General features: G+C 40.4%; 2 protein-coding genes across 2 annotated transcripts in view; one reads left to right on the top strand and one right to left on the bottom strand.

Moving 5' to 3' along the window:
- Positions 1-11,522, bottom strand: part of blnk (B cell linker) — a 25,715-nt gene extending 14,193 nt beyond the window's left edge. The window contains exons 1-3 of the mRNA XM_004554549.5: positions 11,364-11,522; positions 11,073-11,135; positions 4,915-4,961 (exon numbers count right to left, since the gene is read on the bottom strand). Coding sequence (XP_004554606.3) covers positions 4,915-4,961; positions 11,073-11,135; positions 11,364-11,432 — 179 coding nt within the window. The 5' untranslated portion in view covers positions 11,433-11,522. The remainder of the gene's footprint in view (positions 1-4,914; positions 4,962-11,072; positions 11,136-11,363) is intronic.
- A 3,034-nt stretch (positions 11,523-14,556) lies between these two features.
- dntt (deoxynucleotidyltransferase, terminal) overlaps positions 14,557-19,156 on the top strand; it is a 106,303-nt gene continuing 101,703 nt past the window's right edge. The window contains exon 1 of the mRNA XM_004554552.3: positions 14,557-14,750. Coding sequence (XP_004554609.3) covers positions 14,557-14,750 — 194 coding nt within the window. The remainder of the gene's footprint in view (positions 14,751-19,156) is intronic.

Genomic DNA, 19,156 nt, shown 5'->3' on the forward strand with positions numbered 1-19,156 from the left:
ACACTGATATTTTACCAACTGTAGATAACTTCATATATAGGAAATTTCTAGAGAATGACTTCGAGTTATCGGTATGTTATACAACAGATTGAAAGGTGACTTGGAACTTGCCACAATTACACGTACAACTCTGCTAACTTCCTCTAACAGAGTGTTTTATTATTTAACACTCTGTTTCAACTAATATATCTTTGTTAATGCATGTCTAACTTATGCTTTTAGCCTTAAAAATGATCTGTTGTTAAGGTCATTATGTCATGGAAAGTACCATGTTGTAACCCTGTTCTATAAAGAAGAAGGAAAAATAACAAGTATGCTGCCTCTCATGTTAGCCTGGAAGGAAGTTGATTTACTACAGCATGTATGCGATCATCATGGGAATTTCTTTTCTCGGTTTTTGTTTTGCTAAAAAAACGTCTACTCTGCCTTTAATCATAGTCAGAGGAAGATGTAATATGAGGAAGTTGTGCATGGTAAGAAAATACCAAGAAGTAAAGAGACAACTTTGGACTTTTAAGGTAATATCTAAACAGATCTCGCAATGAGAACAGAAGTCAGCATACTGTATGAGGACAGTCATACCATAAGCCCCAAAGAAGCCAAGAAAATATCTGACATCATCATTACACCACCACCTCTCGCCTGAACAAGGCAGGACGGATCCATGACCTAACCATCTGAATGCACACCTTGCTTGGTACGATTTGTTAATTAAGTTACAGTTACCTTCCTATCAGCTCAAATCTCTGACCTCTGGCATTGAGTTGTTGAGTTTTCACCAAGAGAACGGGCTGTCACACAGTTTCTTGCTTTTGGACCATTCTCTGTAAACCCTGGAGATGGTTGTGTGGGAAGATCGCAGTTGAGCAGCAGTTTCTCAAATAGTCAGACCCTCCTGATCTCACAGCAACAACCACAGAAACACTCAAATAACATTTCTTCCCCATTTGAATACACTAGCTGAACTTCAGCAGGATATCTTGAATACCTAAATGCTTTGAGTTGCTGCCATGCGATTGGCTGTTTCAACATTTGTGGTAGCACGCAGTTGTACCAGTGAGTGTATAAAAATACATGCGAACACAGTATGAGATATTTAGTCTGTCACTTCACCTTTGTCACTTTTTTCTTTCTATATACGGAAGCGTGTGTCCATTTCATGTTACATAACATGTGAAAGTGTTGCAAAAAGTGGCTTTTCAGATTGGATTTCGTGTGCTCTGAATCATACTGTGCATAGTGTGGACCTACAAACTGCACGGTGCTGCTTTTTTCAAAGTAACTTTATGGTTTGACAAGTGAATGAGTGATGGGATAAAAGAAAATAAAAGACCAAGTATGGAAGTTCAGGGCTTCCAGTTTTACATTTGAATTTGTAGTTGCTATTTTTTACCAATTTTATTGGTAAATAAAATATTTACAGTGTGCAAATATCTGGAGACACTCTTCATTTCTTTATAGTTTGCAAGGAAAGAAGTGCACCCATTTATGGAAACAAGTGCAAACATATGGAAACACAGTATATAGGGCAAAGCAGTTTGAACAATTCTAATCGGTAATTGGTATGACCACCTTTATTTAAGAAAAAAAAAAGCAGGAACTCTCTTAAGAAAACTTGCATGTCATTCTTTTAAGTAGTCTTCAAGAGTAGTTCTCCACGTGTCTTGAAGGACATTCAAAGCTCTTCTTTGGCTGCTTCTTGTTTCGTTCTCTGTCGAGATGATCCCACACTGTTTCAATAATGTTGAGGTCCGGGCTCTGGGGAGACCAATCCATGACTCATAGTGTGTTTTCTAACCCAGTGATGCATCAGTGTTGGTGGACACACTGTACACTCACACAGAAATAAGCCAAGTTTTCTTTCTAGCTAATAAGTCTTTGTGAATCACCTTCTTGGTGCAAAAATACTATTTTAACCCTGTCAAACTGCGTTATTTTTGGCATTTCTTGGTATATTTCACTAAACAAATGGGAAGAAATTGTCTATTTTTGTTGCTAATGTCTAAAGAATATCTACAGATGCAGATTTAAAGTGGTTATTTGGTAAGATGTGTTTTTTTTTCAGCTAATGACTTTTGTACATGCTTTTAAAATGATGAGATAAATATTTTTACATTTCACTCTAAGATTTAAGTACAATATGTTGTATTTATGTTACAATATTTGAATTTTCCACGCAAGAAAAGTTTCACTTAGATTTTAATAATGCATAATTTTCAAGAAACACGTAATAATTAATTTAATTTTTTATTTTCTAGTTTAATTTTTTTACAGAGCATGCCGGTTGAAACAAGTAATTGTAGCTTAATGGTGTCTGTTTATATCACACACACGGGAATACATCAACGGGTACATACCATACAAACAAGAACACACATGCAGCCACATGTGCAGGTGCAGTCAGACACCCTAACTTCCCCAAACACATCTGTGCATGTACACAGATCCAGCGGAAACCAGCTGTACGCGAGCACACACACAAATATTGTAATTTCATTTCTGCTCCTTCTCTTATTTACACATGAATACAAGCAGATCTGGGGCAGTCACACTTTATCATTTGGAGTCTACTGCTTCTATAGGTCAGTCTTCTAATGTCTAATTTCGGTTGGCCTGGGTGAATTGTAACCTTGGTTTCCTGTACTTACTTACAAGAGGGGCAACCAGTGTGGTTTTCTGCTAATGTAGCCCATCTGCAATAAGGTCTGATGTGCTCTGCGATCAGACACGCACTCCTGCACACTTTGTAATGAGTGGTTATATTGTTGTTGTTACCTTCCTTAATACAAATTTTATTTGTCGCATGCACAGTACAACATTTATTGAACATGTAGCGAAATGCTTGTGTCCGAGCTGCAGACATAGCCGCGCCATTCCAGGGCTTTTAGCATGGAGCTCTAGCCAGGACCCTTACTGGATACCGGGAGGGAACCGAACTTGTGTGGGAGTCACAAACAGAGATGGGCAGTAATCTGTAATCTGATTACTTTTTTCAAGTAATGAGTAAAGTAAGGGATTACTATTGCAAAAAAGGTATTTAGATTACCGTTACTTTCCCGTAAGCACACTGCGTTACTGCGTTACTGCGTTACTACGTTACTAAAACCAGGATTCTTTTGTGAGTGTCTCATGACAATGACGTAAGCGAGTGCGACGTTCGTGGCAACAGCTGTGTGCAGATCAAGAATGGATAATATATCGAGTGTGGGAGAGAGTATGATAAATTTTGAGGTTATTATATCATCTTATGCCATGTTATACCCCTAATTAAAGATTGTGAAATTATTATGTAGTTTTAGTTTGCATTATTCTCCTGACTTAGAAAAAGGGGATAACTATTACATTTATTAAACTGATTTGTGTTACATTAGACTGCTGATTTATTGTGAATGAGTGATATTGTTTTATGATGTATGATACAGCTGCATTATAAGAAATACTGTTTTCAGAGAATCATGGCCTTATTTGTCTGATTAGAAAGGAACAGAACATACTGCACAGGAAGCCAAGGTCATAACTTAGGCTCACTGAGAGAGAAAGAATGTGGATGTTTAGGTTTTATGACGCTGGAGGGGGGCTGAAGCTATAAGAATGTGAGAAATGGTCATACACCTCGAGATCTGCTGTTACCCTCATCGGCACATCTCCCATCCGGATGTATTGCGCAAAAGTGTTGTATGGAATAATGAGAATTGTATGGAATAAAATGACTGTTGATTGAGCATTTATACACCGTTCTTCCTTCAGCCCAAAGATCAAAGAATTGGGAGGATTCAACACCATGCAGTGTTTAAAGCATGGAAGTACTGACCTTACTTTGAGTTTGATTCGTAAAAAGTGCCAAAAACATTAGCGTCCGCTGCTCACTGCGTGGGAAGAAAACGTCTTTTTACAGCGGAAAAACCCCTTAACTTCCGAGCAAGCACCGAGTGTGTTACCACGGAATGGTAAATTCACAAACTCGCGGATTCTTCCACTGACCGCTGCGGCAAACCTGCACCAGGGCAAACCTCCGCCTGCCCCAATCCTGCTACAGGTGAAAATAGAGCAACAGAACCACTATATAAAAAATAAAATTTTTTGCTTGATGCATAAAGTTAAAAGATTAAAACTAATAAAACAAATTTTAAAAAGAGACTTTTCCATTTGATTACATTTTATATGATAGATTAGGCAGAAAGTAGAATTGGGCTGAAAGATCTATTGCTTTATCACCTATTCAGGTTGTAAATTATGTTTCTAAAAAGTAACTAAGTAACTAATTACTTTCAAAAATAAGTAATCAGTAAAGTGATTACTTTTTTGGGGAAGTAATCATTATTAGTTACTGATTACTTTTTTCAAGTAACTTGACCAACACTGGTCACAAACCTAGCCTTTAGCTGCACCTGTCCTCCAGGTGCCGAGGTTATGAAGCTCAAACTCATAACCTCGGCAACAGCACAGTGTTCTGTCATATAAGTACCGCGCGCTAACCGATTGCGGCACTGGAGCTTCCTGTCAGCTGAAAGCAGTCAGACCATTCTCCTCTGACCTCTGATCTCAAGAAGAGCTTTTCACTCAGAGAACATTCACTCACTGGATATTTTCTCTTTTTAAGAGAAAAAAAATGCTTATGGTTTGCAGTTTGGCACCAGCATCCATGATGCTGCCCATGCAATCAGCTAATGAGATATTAGAGTTAATGAGCAGTCGAACAGGCGTACCTAATGAAATGGCCAGCTAGTGTTGTTGTGAAATGTTTTGTAGCTCTGGACAGAGAGATCAGTCAGCCTGTGGTTTGTTTTGTCAAACTGCAGCAGCAACAATAAAAAGAAATGAGAGAAAAGGAGAACTGAAGGACGGAGACGGGGGGAGAGAAAAGGAGGATATGATTGAGGGGTGTGATGACAGAGGTACGAGGGTGTTACTTACGGCTGGTGGATGAGACTAAACTTGCTCAAGTCACTTTCACTCAGGTTCTGAAAGAACATCAGAGAAATCAACTGTTAAAAAAATGTGACAGGATGGGAGGAAAATAAAAGACTACAGAGATCACAGATCGCTGTGATTCCTTTCAGCAGAGATGATACGGCGAGGATGTCACCTTTACTGGAGCAGAAGAGACATGAATGCATTACCTCTTTAGGAACAAAAGATGGCAGCATCTCACTTAGGGCCTTTTTTGGAGGCACATGTGCTCAAACTTCGCTGTAGCTCAAAAAAGGGCACAGTTTAGCCACATTCAGACACGAACCTAAAAGTGCTGTTGGTAACATACTCCAGTAATTTCACAGGAAAGCTGTGGGCTGAGCGTCTTGCTTATGAGCCCAAATATCTACTAACACAGGATAAACATATTTTTTTTTATTAACAGAGTGCTTTTATAAGAATTAATTCTAAACTAAAAGCTGATAGAAAATAATTTTGAAATCAACATTAAATGAACGTTGGCTGTTTTGTTTGTTGTCGCCCTTCAGGTTTGGCTCGCTCGTCTTAATACAAACAAATCCCAACCATATTATCATATTACCCAATTTTCTAAATGATCTCACATTAAAAAAAAAAGTTTAGCCGACTGCGCTTGTATTAGGTTTTTTTTTGTCGTATTCATAATGTCTGTGTTGCAGTAAGGCGTTTGTGATTTGTAAATGAAAGGAAAATGATTACCATAAAATATGCAACAAATTCCGCTAAATTATGTATTCCCCTCTTCATTCATAATTCATTGCTCCAGGTCGTTACTTGCTCTGTCTCTCTTCCGTTTTAAATTTGCTGTAATGTAATGAGGATCCACGGCCACAAATGTTTGGGAAAAGTTGGGAATTTTAGTTTGCGAGACGTCACGTGACCCGACGGAGGCGTGTCATAACAGGCTGTAATATAAAGCGTCTGAATTTAACGTAAGAATGATGTATAATTGGTCCTTTATTCAATAAGTATGATGTGAAACCTGTGTAATGATATGCTGTTAAGCTGATTAAACAGTAGCTGTTTATTTATAAGAGAAATCAAACAGGGAGGGGAGTTAGTAATTCAGCTCACACTACCTTGATGTGTGTGTTTCGGTTGAACAAAAAGCCGCATTACCTCTAGGAATAAGCCCATAGCATAGCTGAAGCACTTTAAGACTGAGATTGGGATTTAATCATCTGTAAATTTAAAAGTGAGATCGCTTAATATGAAAGACTGTGCCTCCTTCAAAGCACTGATCCTTGCCCTCGCAGATACACACTTGATCATCACGCAGTCTTACAGGAAGAAGAAAAAAACATCTGTATAAAATCAGACTTAGCCTTTTGACACCGAATGAAATATCAAATAGTCTGCCCCAGTGGATACTCAGGCACAGCTCACACAGTGAATTATTTATAGGAGTGTCTGTGCTTGTTCAAATGAGACACAACAGCTCTACAAGGTGCATCCGTTCCCTTTTTTCCAGTAGGCCCAGAGTCCACGTTTTATCATTTTAAAAATGCTCATGGTCACACTGCAATGCTTTACATGCTTTTAGATCTTCCGTCAGGCCTGTTAGTAAATGTGAATGGGGCATTTTTCCTTTTCACAGTCTTCTTGTAAACCATTTTTTCATTGTCATGATGTGACATTTTTAACCTTGACGATACTGATAGTAGCATTAGCAAGATAAAGGCTATATCTGAAATTACTTCCCTGTGCAGTCATTCATGCGTATGTAATAAACCAAAGTGAGATTTTAGCTTTCATTTGTAGAAGTAGTTTATTTTTAAACAGGGACAAGTATGTCACATGAACCAGGCAGCACACAATAGCATTTATAGTCTAACCTAGTTTGTAATGGCCCTCAAAATCAATACCATTCATAATCTATATAATAAATACACACATTTAAGAGGTGGAAGGGAGCTAAAACTGTTAAAAAGGTGGAGAGCATGTTTAAAGCAAACAAGCCAAGCAGGCCTGGCAAAAACCAACCCTAGGGTGGGTTTTTTTCTTGTAAGATAAATGAGGAAATTTTCCAACTGTTATTTAAAAGTGACTCAAAACTATTGATGGTAATAAACACATTAAAATCACAGAATATCCCACTGGAAAGTCTACATTGCGTCAGTGTGAAATCTCGGTTTCACCCTAAACCAGGTGCACAGACGACCACTATTCTTGTTTCTGTTCATGAGTGGTTTGCTGTCGGAGTGGCAAACAGCAAGGGCAAGGGTCTGACGCACCGAACATTTGTTAATACTTCTCGTTGAAACGAGTTTCATTTCACGATAGAGAGAACAGCTTCGCAGCTACACGGCCACAAAATTACCCCTCGGTTCTTTCACGGCAGCTGCACAAGGTCTCATGACTGTCATTAGGTGAGAGACTTTCCACATGTTCACAAATCTACACTGGATGTCGACAAGCTAATTCTGGTTTAAGGTGTTTTTCCTGCTTTGTGGCTCTGTTATCCATTACGAGGCAGCTGTGTCAAAATTCAAATTAGATTCAGTGAGACTAAAGAATTACTGCTTATTACGCTGAGGACATATTATTGCAGAGTGCCGCTGTAGATTTTTAAGGCCAACGGCAAAACAGAAATATATACTGCTGGCCCGTATACAAGTCACTTTATTAGGTACACCCTACAGCTGCTCTTTAACAGGTGGAACTGGGAGCATCGCATTACGGACACGAAGCTGTGATACTATCATGTCAGTATGGATTAAAATCTCTGAGGTATGTTTCCAGCACAAGACACTTCTGAATGCAAAAAGCAGTCCAACCCTGCACCTAATAAAGTGGCAACTATATGCAGATGTGCTATATGTGCTCCATAGGAAGCATCTGCAATGGAAGCATATGTGGGTTTTTTTTCGAGGGGCCTTTGTTTGTAATGTCAATGTGATACACCGAAGCTGAAAGTGGCTTCCCCACATAGCCGCCACACACAGGCGGCATTACAGAGATGGAAGCTGACAGTTCTTTTGATCTTCTGCTTCCACATATCGCTTTTAACCTGTCTACCTGTGTGAGCGAATGTGGCATCAAAAAGACAGAGATTACCTTTATCTGCGCTGCGCTGACTGTCTGTCATTCCGCTCCGTACTGTATTATACAGCCACCCACCGCTCATACGGAATAAAACTGTTTTTCTTTTCCCACCTTTCATTCTTACCGCTAAATCGTGACCACGCGTTGTGGGTGCAATGTGAATAAGATGCATTCGAGGCAGGAGCTGACGATGACGTTTCCATATGAAAGTAGTTCAGATCTGTGTTGCATGCTTACACTTTTTAAAAAAAAAAGGATTTTATGACCTTTGCTCCAGCCACTGTACATCACATGAATATGTAAAATAAGCCAAAGGCAATGCTCAGCAGAAGCATGCTCGCTGGATGACATTCAGATACCAAAGTGCAGGCCCTGCTCTGCTTCTGGACACACGCTGAGCTCCTGATGAGTCAAAAATAACTTACTACAAATGTTTCTTCTTCTTTGCTGGATTTTAAAAACCTGTAGAAGAGGCAAATAATGCCTTTAAAAATTCTCCGTTTATTAATAATTAGTTGTTTCAGTGATGTCGCTGGAGCGTCAACAACACTGCAGTTGTTGTCAAATGTGATTTTAGGTCAACACAGGCAAACACAACCCCTTCAAACAATACAAAAACGTATATTCGCATATTTTCGGAAGCACACTGATGATTCAACCACTGAATCTTTAAAAAAGGTTGCTCTTGTAAAATAAAGGAAGTGACATTACACTGCCAGGGGCAATTTCAGGATGTTTGTCAAAAATAGAAGAGGAACTGGATAGTTGCAATGAGCAGCGTCACTCGTAGTAGAGAAAGTAAAGAGCACCATCTGCTGGATTTCGTCAACTGAAAATCCAAACAAAACCTTTCTCAAAGACACAAATGTCTTTACAGTAATGACTTTTTTCAGATATTTTCCAAATATATGTATCTATGAAGCTATTCAGTCAAACACAGACAACTTTATACACTTTCTGTAAGCATGCTCATAAACACCAGTGAACATGTAGTGCCATAACTCTTCTGTAACGTTCCAGATCTGAAAAGTGAAGCTTCTGCATTCTTTATCATTACCATTAGGGGGCGACCTTCCTGGTTGTTTGACAAAGACTGGTTGTCTATAGGAAAAGGATTCCACTAATAACTTCAGAAAACAGTTTCCTGACTGGGCTGTAGTATAAGTTGTGAGTTAGAAATCTTCTCTGTCTGGTTGTTTTGTAAATTATGGTTACTTGTAGAGCCACTAATGCTTCAGGATCCACCTTGTGATTGACAAGAGTGCTCAGATTTTTCAGTCAAGGCCCTTGCTTATCACACCCCACTTCACTGTGACAGCCAACATGCTTAAAGCCTTCACAAACTAGCAGGTGTCCATATTTTATATACAGTCAAAACAGCCTAAAATCAGCTTGCTAATATATTCTAGTAGCAATGCTAACAAGATGATACTGATGGGAGCATTTGATTGGAGGGACAACCAGGAGGTAATCAAACCACAAATATCTGTACTGTAGAACTTAAAATAGCGAATTATATAACATGAAGTATTATATACAGTCTATGATTTGTGCAAATTGCTTGCATATGCTACACAATAGTTAAAAATGCCAACCTGCTTGTGGAGCAAAGTATAAAGTCAAGAGCAAAACAAAACACAGAATATTTGCTGCAAATTTTATGCCCGTGAACCCAGTTGTTGTTGAGCCACTTTGCTCTGAACCACAAATGTCGACCTCCTCTTGCGGCACTGGAGAAAAAGTTAGAGGTTTACAAAAGTCAGCGTGATTCAGCCTCTGAGGACACCGAACAGCAGAAGGAAATTTCATCCAAAAGTGATCCATCGAGAAGCTGGTTGGGGATTTTATTTATAGATCAAATTCCTTTGCTGCAGTAAAAATACTGGCTAAAAAAAAGCTTAAAAGTTTGACTGGGGAATGTCTGTCAGACACCGCAACCTTGAAGCTAGTTAAACTAAAAAGCTGGGCAGCCACTCAATAAAAGCATGGGTTTACTTAAGCGTGCACTGGCTGGATCCATAGCTAAGGAGATCTATCAATCGATACACATACTGTATGTATATGTATATTTCAGATTGGTGATGTTAACGTGCACATCAAAGCCTCTGCTCTGAAGTATTAATCAATTTGACTGATAAAATCCGCATCTTTTTTTTTTGAACTATGCACTTCAGTGATGCAATATCCCACCTAAAGTAGAGTTAGCTCAGGGTCATTGAATAATGAATAGGCGACTAGGCCGCTGCTCTAATTTAGAGCGTGGCAAGAAGTGTGCATAAGCGTCCACTTAAAAGATGCATATGAATGAAAGCTTCTTCAGGCTTGGCAGTGTGTGGGAGGTTTTTACTGAAGTATTATAAAGATCCCCCAAAACACCAAATATTAGGGAGTTATAAACCCTCACTTCAGTTATTTGCTGCATAAAATCCTCTTTAAACAGCGTTCCCCCTCATGACTGAAGCAGATTTAGAGATACTTACTTAAGTAAGTGGGGATTACAGCTTTATTAGCCATGAGACTCATTTCACACTCCTTACTCTCTCCCGAACAGGGGCACTCAGCTGCGCTCAGTTTGGCAGCCTGCTTCTCGGTAGCTATGAGAAAGGCCTCAGAGATTGTACGCAAGGCGTGGATGATGGAGACAGAGCAGCGAGGGTGAAACCAAAGCAGAAGTTACAACAGATACACAGACTTCCACATTAGCAGGGCAACAGTTTACATAAAGAGCAAGTGTGGGAAGTAATGCAACCGGCTTTTGTCATGTTTCGTATCCTGTGAACTCTCCTGTTTTTCAACTTGAAACGTGCTTTTAGATTCATAGTAAAAGTGTGTTCGTCAAGCAGTGACATTTTAACAAGAAAACAATAAAAAAAATGTCTGCCAGAGTAACAGAGAGTGAGAGTGTTACAAATAAACCAACCTCAACTGCTCGCCAGGATTTGACCATTTTAATTAGAATAACAAACTGAACACAACCACAACCCTGATATGATCCTGGGTGGATTAGTAGATTATGTAACTGTGTGGGAGAAAGAGCCATTTCTGGATTATTCAGGTACAAATGAGGAAAGACTCACCAGAAATCTCTGTCCATTAATTTTCAGTCTGTTTACGGTGACGGCGCATTCTTGCATATTATTCTGAGGAGAGTAAACATATCCATTCACTATTTTTAAATGACTAATTACACATACTTATTGAATCAAACAAACATTTAACTTCCAGTCATCTAATGTCCTGGTCTTACTTTAACACTTTAGCCGCTTATGTGCATTAACATTAACATTATACGTGACCCTCAGAATGAACTGGTGAATATTTAAAGTGCGACAAAACACAAGCATCTCTCCCATTTCCAGTGGACTCACCTTATACAGTAAGAAGGCTACTTTTGCCTGGTCCCACCCCTCGCACTCCTCTCTGGACGGCAGGTTCATTTCTGTCTCTACAGGGAACCTCTGAGTACGAGTGTGCTTTTGGAAGTACAGTAATAGACTGACCCGTCACGCACCGCGGCTCTAGCGCAGCTTCAGCAGGGAGAAGTACACACAGCAAGGTCACCTCATTAAAACCAACACACGTTTCCCGTCTCTCTCTCTCTCTTAACCCATAAGTGGTGTGGCAATTTATGTCTTCATAAATTTTAAAGTTGTCCCATACAATACAATGAGCCATTAACGAATAGGGAAGCGGGGACTTCCTCGTTCTATATAAATACTTCTGAAACAAAAGTTTCATAACAGTGGGACTTAGTTTTTTACATCCTAGCTCATGCCTGCTTCATTTACAGTTAAATAAAGGATTTTGATTTCAGGGGGTGATCTTATTACACTCATGAGACTCTTTAGGTTGCATTATTCTCTGAAGATGGCCACAAGTAGAGTGCATTCCTTCATTCAGCTTTTTTTTGGAAACTTTGATAAGTTTAAGTTAACCTAATTACGTTTTTTGTTATATATATATTTTTTGTGTGTGTGTGTGGGGGGGAGAGATACTTTCAGGTCAGACATCACTACTTGCCATCCTACCAATGCCATTTGACTAGAGTGCAATTACTCTTGCAATGCAAAGTGATATCAGATGAGGACATGGACAGAACAAGTGGTGGAATGTAACTTAATAGAGCCTGCTGCTAATATTTGCTATTTGCATGATACACTGTATTGCCGTAAATGTTCATATGCCTTCGCACGCATATGAACTTCAGTAACATCCTATTTTTAAACCATAGGGTTTGCAGCTATAACAGCTGACCACCAAACCCAGACTCGTCCTTCAGATTGCCAGATGGAGATACGTGATTCATCACTTCAGAGAACATCTCTCCACAGCTCTAGAGTCCATTGGTGGCGTTCTTTGTGCCACTGCATCTGATGGTTTGCATTTGGCCTGGTAATGTAAGGCTTGGATGCAGCTGCTCGGCCATCAAAACCCACTTCCTGGAATGAAAGTGGAGCTTCCATTCCGCTGTTCTTGAGCTTTTAAAGACTTGTGTAGCTTTTTCAGTATGTTTTAACCATTTTTAACATTTTTTTGGAGCAGCAGAGCAGTGCAGTTAAAAAATTCTGATAAACTGACTATACTGTCGTCTTAGCAGAAAGAAGTTAAAACGAGTTTTAAGCTAATTGGAGCATGTATCCCATCCTGCCTTGTATCAAGAGCTCAGGGTGGTAGTGCAATGTTGTGGGGAATATTTTCCTGGTACTCTTTGGACCCTTTAGTGTCAACTGAGCATTGTTCAAAGGCCAAATCCTACCTGGGTATTACTGCATACGCTGTCCATGCATGCACCCATGTTCTGATGGTTCTAACAATGCACATGTCACCACAAAGTGCATCATGTCAAACTGGTATTTTGAAACTTAAATTAAGTTAAAGTTGCAAAAGGTTGCTAGCTACAAATTGTCTGTCTGTCTGTCTAATATGTGGAGGTCTGGCTACTTTTTTATTGTATTTCTTTTGATTCCAGTATTGTACGTGAACTTTCTTTGAGCACAGCATGCATTGTTTGAATATTTGTGTGCTTGTAATGGCTTATTATGGCTTATTATAGTCTAACAAGACTATTAAAAAAAATCAAGATATGACTGTCACTTTGTCCTTTCTAAATGGAACTGAATATGCACCATAATTGTAATTATTAGACAATTTTCTCTTGCACCCACGGAGCTACACAAGAAAGGTGAAAGAGAAATTGGATTCATTGCTCGTGCAACGATTGCTGCTGGCAGTGTGAGAGCCATTTGTCTTAGTGATGTTAGAATTTCATCGGTCTCACGTTTGGATGGGGGCCAGCACCCTCATATACAACTGACTGATTGGGATGGCGGATGGGTGGGGGTAAACAGTCAAACAATTAGTGGCGTCTGCCCCGTGACACCCGTTAACCCCCAGAACTTGGCGGTAATGAGATCTGTGTAATAATTTCTGTGTAGCAGACAGAAACAAGGTGTGCTTATTAAAGTGACGAAATGAACAGAGCCTGTGGTAATTAGATGTAGAATAAAGGCCTGTAATGATTTCATCACCCTCGCCTAAATCAACAAATCATTGCTGTTTGGTCTACTGAAGCAGATCCATTATTGCAGACAATTACAGCAAAGACCCGCTGAAACCTTTTCTTTTACATTCCTCACCGCCATAGCACAGGAATCATAACAACAGGAGACAACGGCTCATGCTGTAATTACCTCTTTGGAAACAAAAGGAATAGATGAATTCAGCTGATTAAATCTATTTTCAGTCTGCATTTCTGTCTGATCCATATGCAGCCGTATTCCCCAGATAAACGCTCCTAATCATCAACGGCTTGCGTATACAGTACCTGTATGTGTGCAAAGGCCGTGCACGAGCTTGCGGGCTCTCCGGGGAAATGCCCACAACGGCTCTCAGTTTTAGGCAGTAAGCTAATTAAAGCGGCAGAGCAGATGGTGCAGGCTTGGTCCGGACATAATGAGACGGTGAGTGGCGAGACGAACTGGACATGGCAGGACAGCTGTGAGGGGTTTGTGAGGTGACCAGAATTCAGGCGTCTCCCAGGAGCGAGAGGCCTCGCTGGCAGTCGAGAGGAGCAGAATTTAAAGTCCATGAAAACTTTATGAGCAGCTTTTTAAGAAGAAGAGGAAGAAGCAGCTACTGGATCAGTAATTGTTTACTTCCTCCAAGTGTGTGTTTGTTGAAAATGCTCCACTGGAAATGAGTAATACCACGTCAGCACAGTGTTTTTCAAAAAAAGAAATTTTTTTTTTATTTTTTTCTCCCGCTCACATCTTCAATCACTCGATCTTGGCAGGTGGTTTTTGGTAAACACCAAATCCTCAACACCTGTTGCCAGAGGCTTTTCCTGTCTGCCAGCTCTCACCAACTCTGCTCCCAAATATTAAAAAAAAAAAAGAGAGAGAGAGAGAGCCACAAGTGAAAAAAACAACTGCACCATTACCAAAGTAGGTGTTTCTTTTTTTCCTGGATGGAAGTTAAGTGGCGCACAACAACACCGACACAAACTCACAAAAGCGGCGATTCCTAGAGGTGCAGAAATACTTTAGAGAGCTCATCTCAGAGATGTTCCACACTCCTATTGTGCCTCGCGCGAGGAAGAGGTCAAGGCCGGCCGAAGCAAGCGCTCCCAGGCGTGAAAGGGTGAAGTTTGAGGATGTCAGGCTGTACCTGGTGGAGAGGAAAATGGGCCGCAGCAGGAGAAGCTTTCTGACCGAGCTGGCCAGGTCAAAGGGCTTTATTGTGGAAGACGTCCTCAGGTTTGGGAACCAAAAAAAAGCTTGCCATTTGTGTCATTCACAGACTTAGCAGGGCTTGCCACCTAAAAGCTTTTCTCAATGTGAAGCTGAAAAGAGCTTTAGTGTAAGGGGAGGAGGGGAGTGGGTACACTTTTATTTTCTGGGTTTGTATTTGCTGGAAGCAAACAGAGTGGTTTGACCTGGCGGTTGACTTTTGAGGCCTCTAGTTTAACCCTAGAAGCATTCAGCAGAAGCATTTTCTGGCAGTCAAGCTTATGACTTCAAAATTAAATACTTTCCATGCCTACAAAAAGTTTTATTATAATCTGAAAAAAAAAATACAATTACAATTTTGTGGAATAATTGCCTGTTCACAGAATTTTTGACTGATTGGAGTGGGAAAAACATGCCAGGACTTCAACACTGAGACATCCAAGGTTACTTTTTGACACTTTCCTGCAAACTTCTTTTTTTCTTAGAAGCTATGGTCCAATTAGCTAAATAGAGAGCGACTATTGTCTCATGAATAGTTAATTAAGAAGGGTTAGGGCATCCATCCTGCTTCCTCTACACCTTAGTGGATTCCCCCCCCTGAGCCATTACTCACAGCTCCACACATAAATACGTTAAAAGCAGGGGCAAGAAATTGGCTAAACCAGCTGCAGCTTGTTGGCAGCCAGAGAACTACAAACAATAGAAGAAAGGTAACAGAGCACACGCAAACTTTTTAATGAGTTTGGTGAAAGTTTTTTTTTTGTTAAGTCTCACTAAAGAAGAGATGTTCTGTGAGCTTGTTCCTTGGGATGATGATTCATCTATTGCACGGTAATTACAGACGCAGCGTGCCTCCGTCGTTTTTTCTGCCTCTAATTGAAAGTATCTTTTTAAAGTCCCAAACTGTGAGCACAGCAGAAGTCCTCCGCTTGACACCAGAGATGCTTTAGAGTCAGGCTTCTTTGTTAACGCAACATCCCGTTATTTAGAAGTCGACTTTGTTTTCAGTGCTGGGCGTTAAGCTCAGAGTTTGAGCTCCTCTGGTGAGCAGGTGTTTTTGTTTGTGTTTTTCATTGCTTTGCTTTCATGTAAAGTGAGGGCAATTTCTCCTTCTAAGTTAACATTAGCTCAAGGTTGAAAAATGGTTGAAGTTGAGCATATGATGTAGGGTGTATGTACAGGGTTTAGGCAAAGGGTCCCAATGAGTATGCTATAACCAGCGTAAGAGCCTGTGTGTGTTTGTGCGCGAGACAGAGAGAGCATGTTTAAATGCGTGTCTAAGTGGGCCTGCCAGCCGTGCACCAGCTTGGCCATGGCAGCATTCCCAGAAACACAGCTTGAGCGCTCCTACGGTTACACTTGGCTTGATACAATTGTTTGAAACCAACGACAGGAAGTAGAGCGTGCCCGCCTCAAACTGACATTAATTCTGCAAGCCGACAAAACTGCTATCAGCTGCAGTTTGATAGCAACACCTCACGTGCCTAGTCTTACACACGTTATAGGCAGGCTGCCTCCAGCATATGGTCAGATGCGCTGCCTGCTTTCCTCCGAGCATAAAGGAACACGCCCGTACACACAGACACACACAATCACACGACGCACATGCACAGAAGTTTCCACACTGTATGAATTTCAAGTCCTGCGTGCATGAACATGGATCAAAATATTGACATGTTTGTCCTGGGTGACTAATGAGCTGCATTACATGCTGTTTCGCAAATGGGAATAACACACACACACACACGCACACACACAGACACGTACTTACCCCATAAGTTTAGGTCATAGGCACCATTTTCCAAACGCTTTGTTTTCTGAGGAACGATGTTTTATCCTTGAATTTGTCACAGCAGTTAGATATGATGTTGGATGTGACTAGGGTTGCCAACCGTCCCTTAAAATACGGAATCGTCCCGTATTTCGAAACAAAAGTACACGTCCCGTATTGAGCTAATAACAACAACAAGCATGGCCAACAGGGAAACAAACGCTGACACTGCGGTGCAAGTCTCGGACGACAGTACACCCAAAGCTGGGCAGACACTGTGCGATTTTTTCAGTCACGTTATTCAGCTCCTGCTCAAACTGCACGATTGACTCGCAGGGGTTAGACGTTGGTAGGTCACGATGCAGGGTCTCACACTATACGGCCCGATGCTCTGATGCGACCTGAGTGCTCACACTGTGCCTCCATAACATGAAGGTTATAACAGAAAATCTGTCGCTCGCTCTCTCTGTCTTTCACTCACACAGACACACACCACCACCATCAACTTTGCTAAATTGCTAATGAAAAACATTGATCAGGCAGCTGTGATTGAGCAGCAGTGTAAATCCAACTATTTTCACGGTTGTTGTGGTCGTGATCATTTTTTGAGGCCACATTGGAAAGCTCATCCGAGCCTTTTCGAAGTTCTACAAGTTGTGCCTCCATCGCTTGTGTCCAGATCACACGCTGCACAGCCAAGCTGCTCCGTCTTTTTCACCGACGTTTACGTGTTTGCGCGTGAGCAGTGTGAGCGCCTGTGGTGACACCTTCACGAGCGATTGATGATCGGGAGCTGGTCGTGAGGTGTTAATCGCTTCTCGTTACCCCACATATACTACACGACGAAGGCCAAAATCGGTCCGATCACTCAAAAATCGGCTCAAAATGGGCCAAAAACCGCACAGTGTAAGCCCAGCATTAGAGCAGCAATGTTTGTTCCCCTCAGAGAAAGGGAAGAATGGGAAAAGGAAAACACCTGGCTGGAAAACGTTAATATGGGCATGTGCAGTGAATATCAGCGCTATGTGGCCAGAAGTGTGATAATATAATTTATTTTGTGTAATAAACAACTGCAAGGATAGATGATTACAACAAATAGATGACTAATACATAAAAGTAATACATAGATGAATAATGATGATGAGTTATGATGCGTAATCATGGGAACAAGCGGGTTTACAAACAGGAGCAGCTGATTAGCATTAGAAAAGCTGAAATAATACCTCAACTGAAGCCAATTGTACTAAATGCACTAAATGTGCACAGTTACAAGAATGTTTTTCTTTCTATTGTTTTCTATTATTTTAAGTTAAGCAGGACAGAGTGCTTTTAAAGAAAGATTTACTTATATTCTCAAAAGTTAAGCATGACAGGCTTCTGTTTAAGAAAGAGACCTGTTTTATGTGTTAATGTTGTCATTTTGAGCTAAAAATAAATGGCTAAATGATCATTTGTTTCACATGTGTTCATATCACAAAGAATATGCATCTACTTAAATCAACTTCAAGTCAAATGGTTAAAAAAATAATTTCACACACAAAAAAAGAGCTAGAAAATTCACCACACTGGGAAGGGTGAAGACAACTGGGTCGCCCGGCCCTGGCCACGAGGTGTCCCTTATTTATTTTTCAGGGAGTTGGCAACCCTAGATGTGACTGTGCACGTGAGCCTTTGGTGCAGCTGCTGTAAAACAAAAATCAGTGGCAGAGAATTAAAAACATTTAGCTCAATATGCATCAATATTTATCGTATGCTGGTATTCTAACATATGTTACCCGAGTTCCACTACTAACTATTCCCTCCCACTGAACCTTCATTCCCAATGAAAGCCTTACCTCGACACCCACGTCAAGCTAGCAAGCTAGCAATCACTTCGCAGGCTACCTTCACATTCTTTTTGTTACTTTTTTTGTGGACACTAACACATTTATTCATTTATTTGTTTTCACTGTACACTACCACACTGGATTTTAAATCAAACAATTTGTATGCAATTGAATTTGAGAATTTTTAACTTCGGGCAACAAAAGCGCTATATTAGCAGTGCTGTTTAAGACTTACCGCCACTTTCATAGGCTCAAAAGTAATTGGACAATGGTTTTGGCAGTTGCAACTGAGATTTACCAAAAATGGAAAAGGAGAAAGGTATGGAAAAGGAGAGAAACGTCTCATGATCTGAAGCATACCACATTATCTGTTAAAAATGGTAAGGGTATAGAAAGGGCATGTACGACTAGCATGTGGAACTGGATCTCTAGTGTTTCTTGATGATGTGGCTGCTGATACAAGGTAGCAGGAGGAATTCTGCGGCTATACTACAGTTTTGCAGTGCTTCCCAGTCTTTCTCTCTCCTCCTTGTGTCAAAACTACAAAAGTTGTGTCAACATCCAAAAAGATATGGACATAAATGAATCGAGGAGCATGGAGGTGGTGATGGCAGCTGGGTTGAGTGTAGTCTCTTTTTAAAAGTTATTGTCATACAACTACATATACTGTATCGTGTGTTCTTGAAATGCACTTTGGAAGTCATGGCTTGGTCAATTACTATGCTTCTCTCCAGCTTTTATTTCAATAAGAGATATTTTTATTTATATAAAAAAAGTTGTCAGTTATTTGGAGTGATGGCAGGAGTTACTTTAGCAATACATTTAACATTTTTCAC

This window comes from Maylandia zebra, linkage group LG13, assembly GCF_041146795.1.
Source record: "Maylandia zebra isolate NMK-2024a linkage group LG13, Mzebra_GT3a, whole genome shotgun sequence".
In the NCBI taxonomy this organism is placed as follows: Eukaryota; Metazoa; Chordata; class Actinopteri; order Cichliformes; family Cichlidae; genus Maylandia; species Maylandia zebra.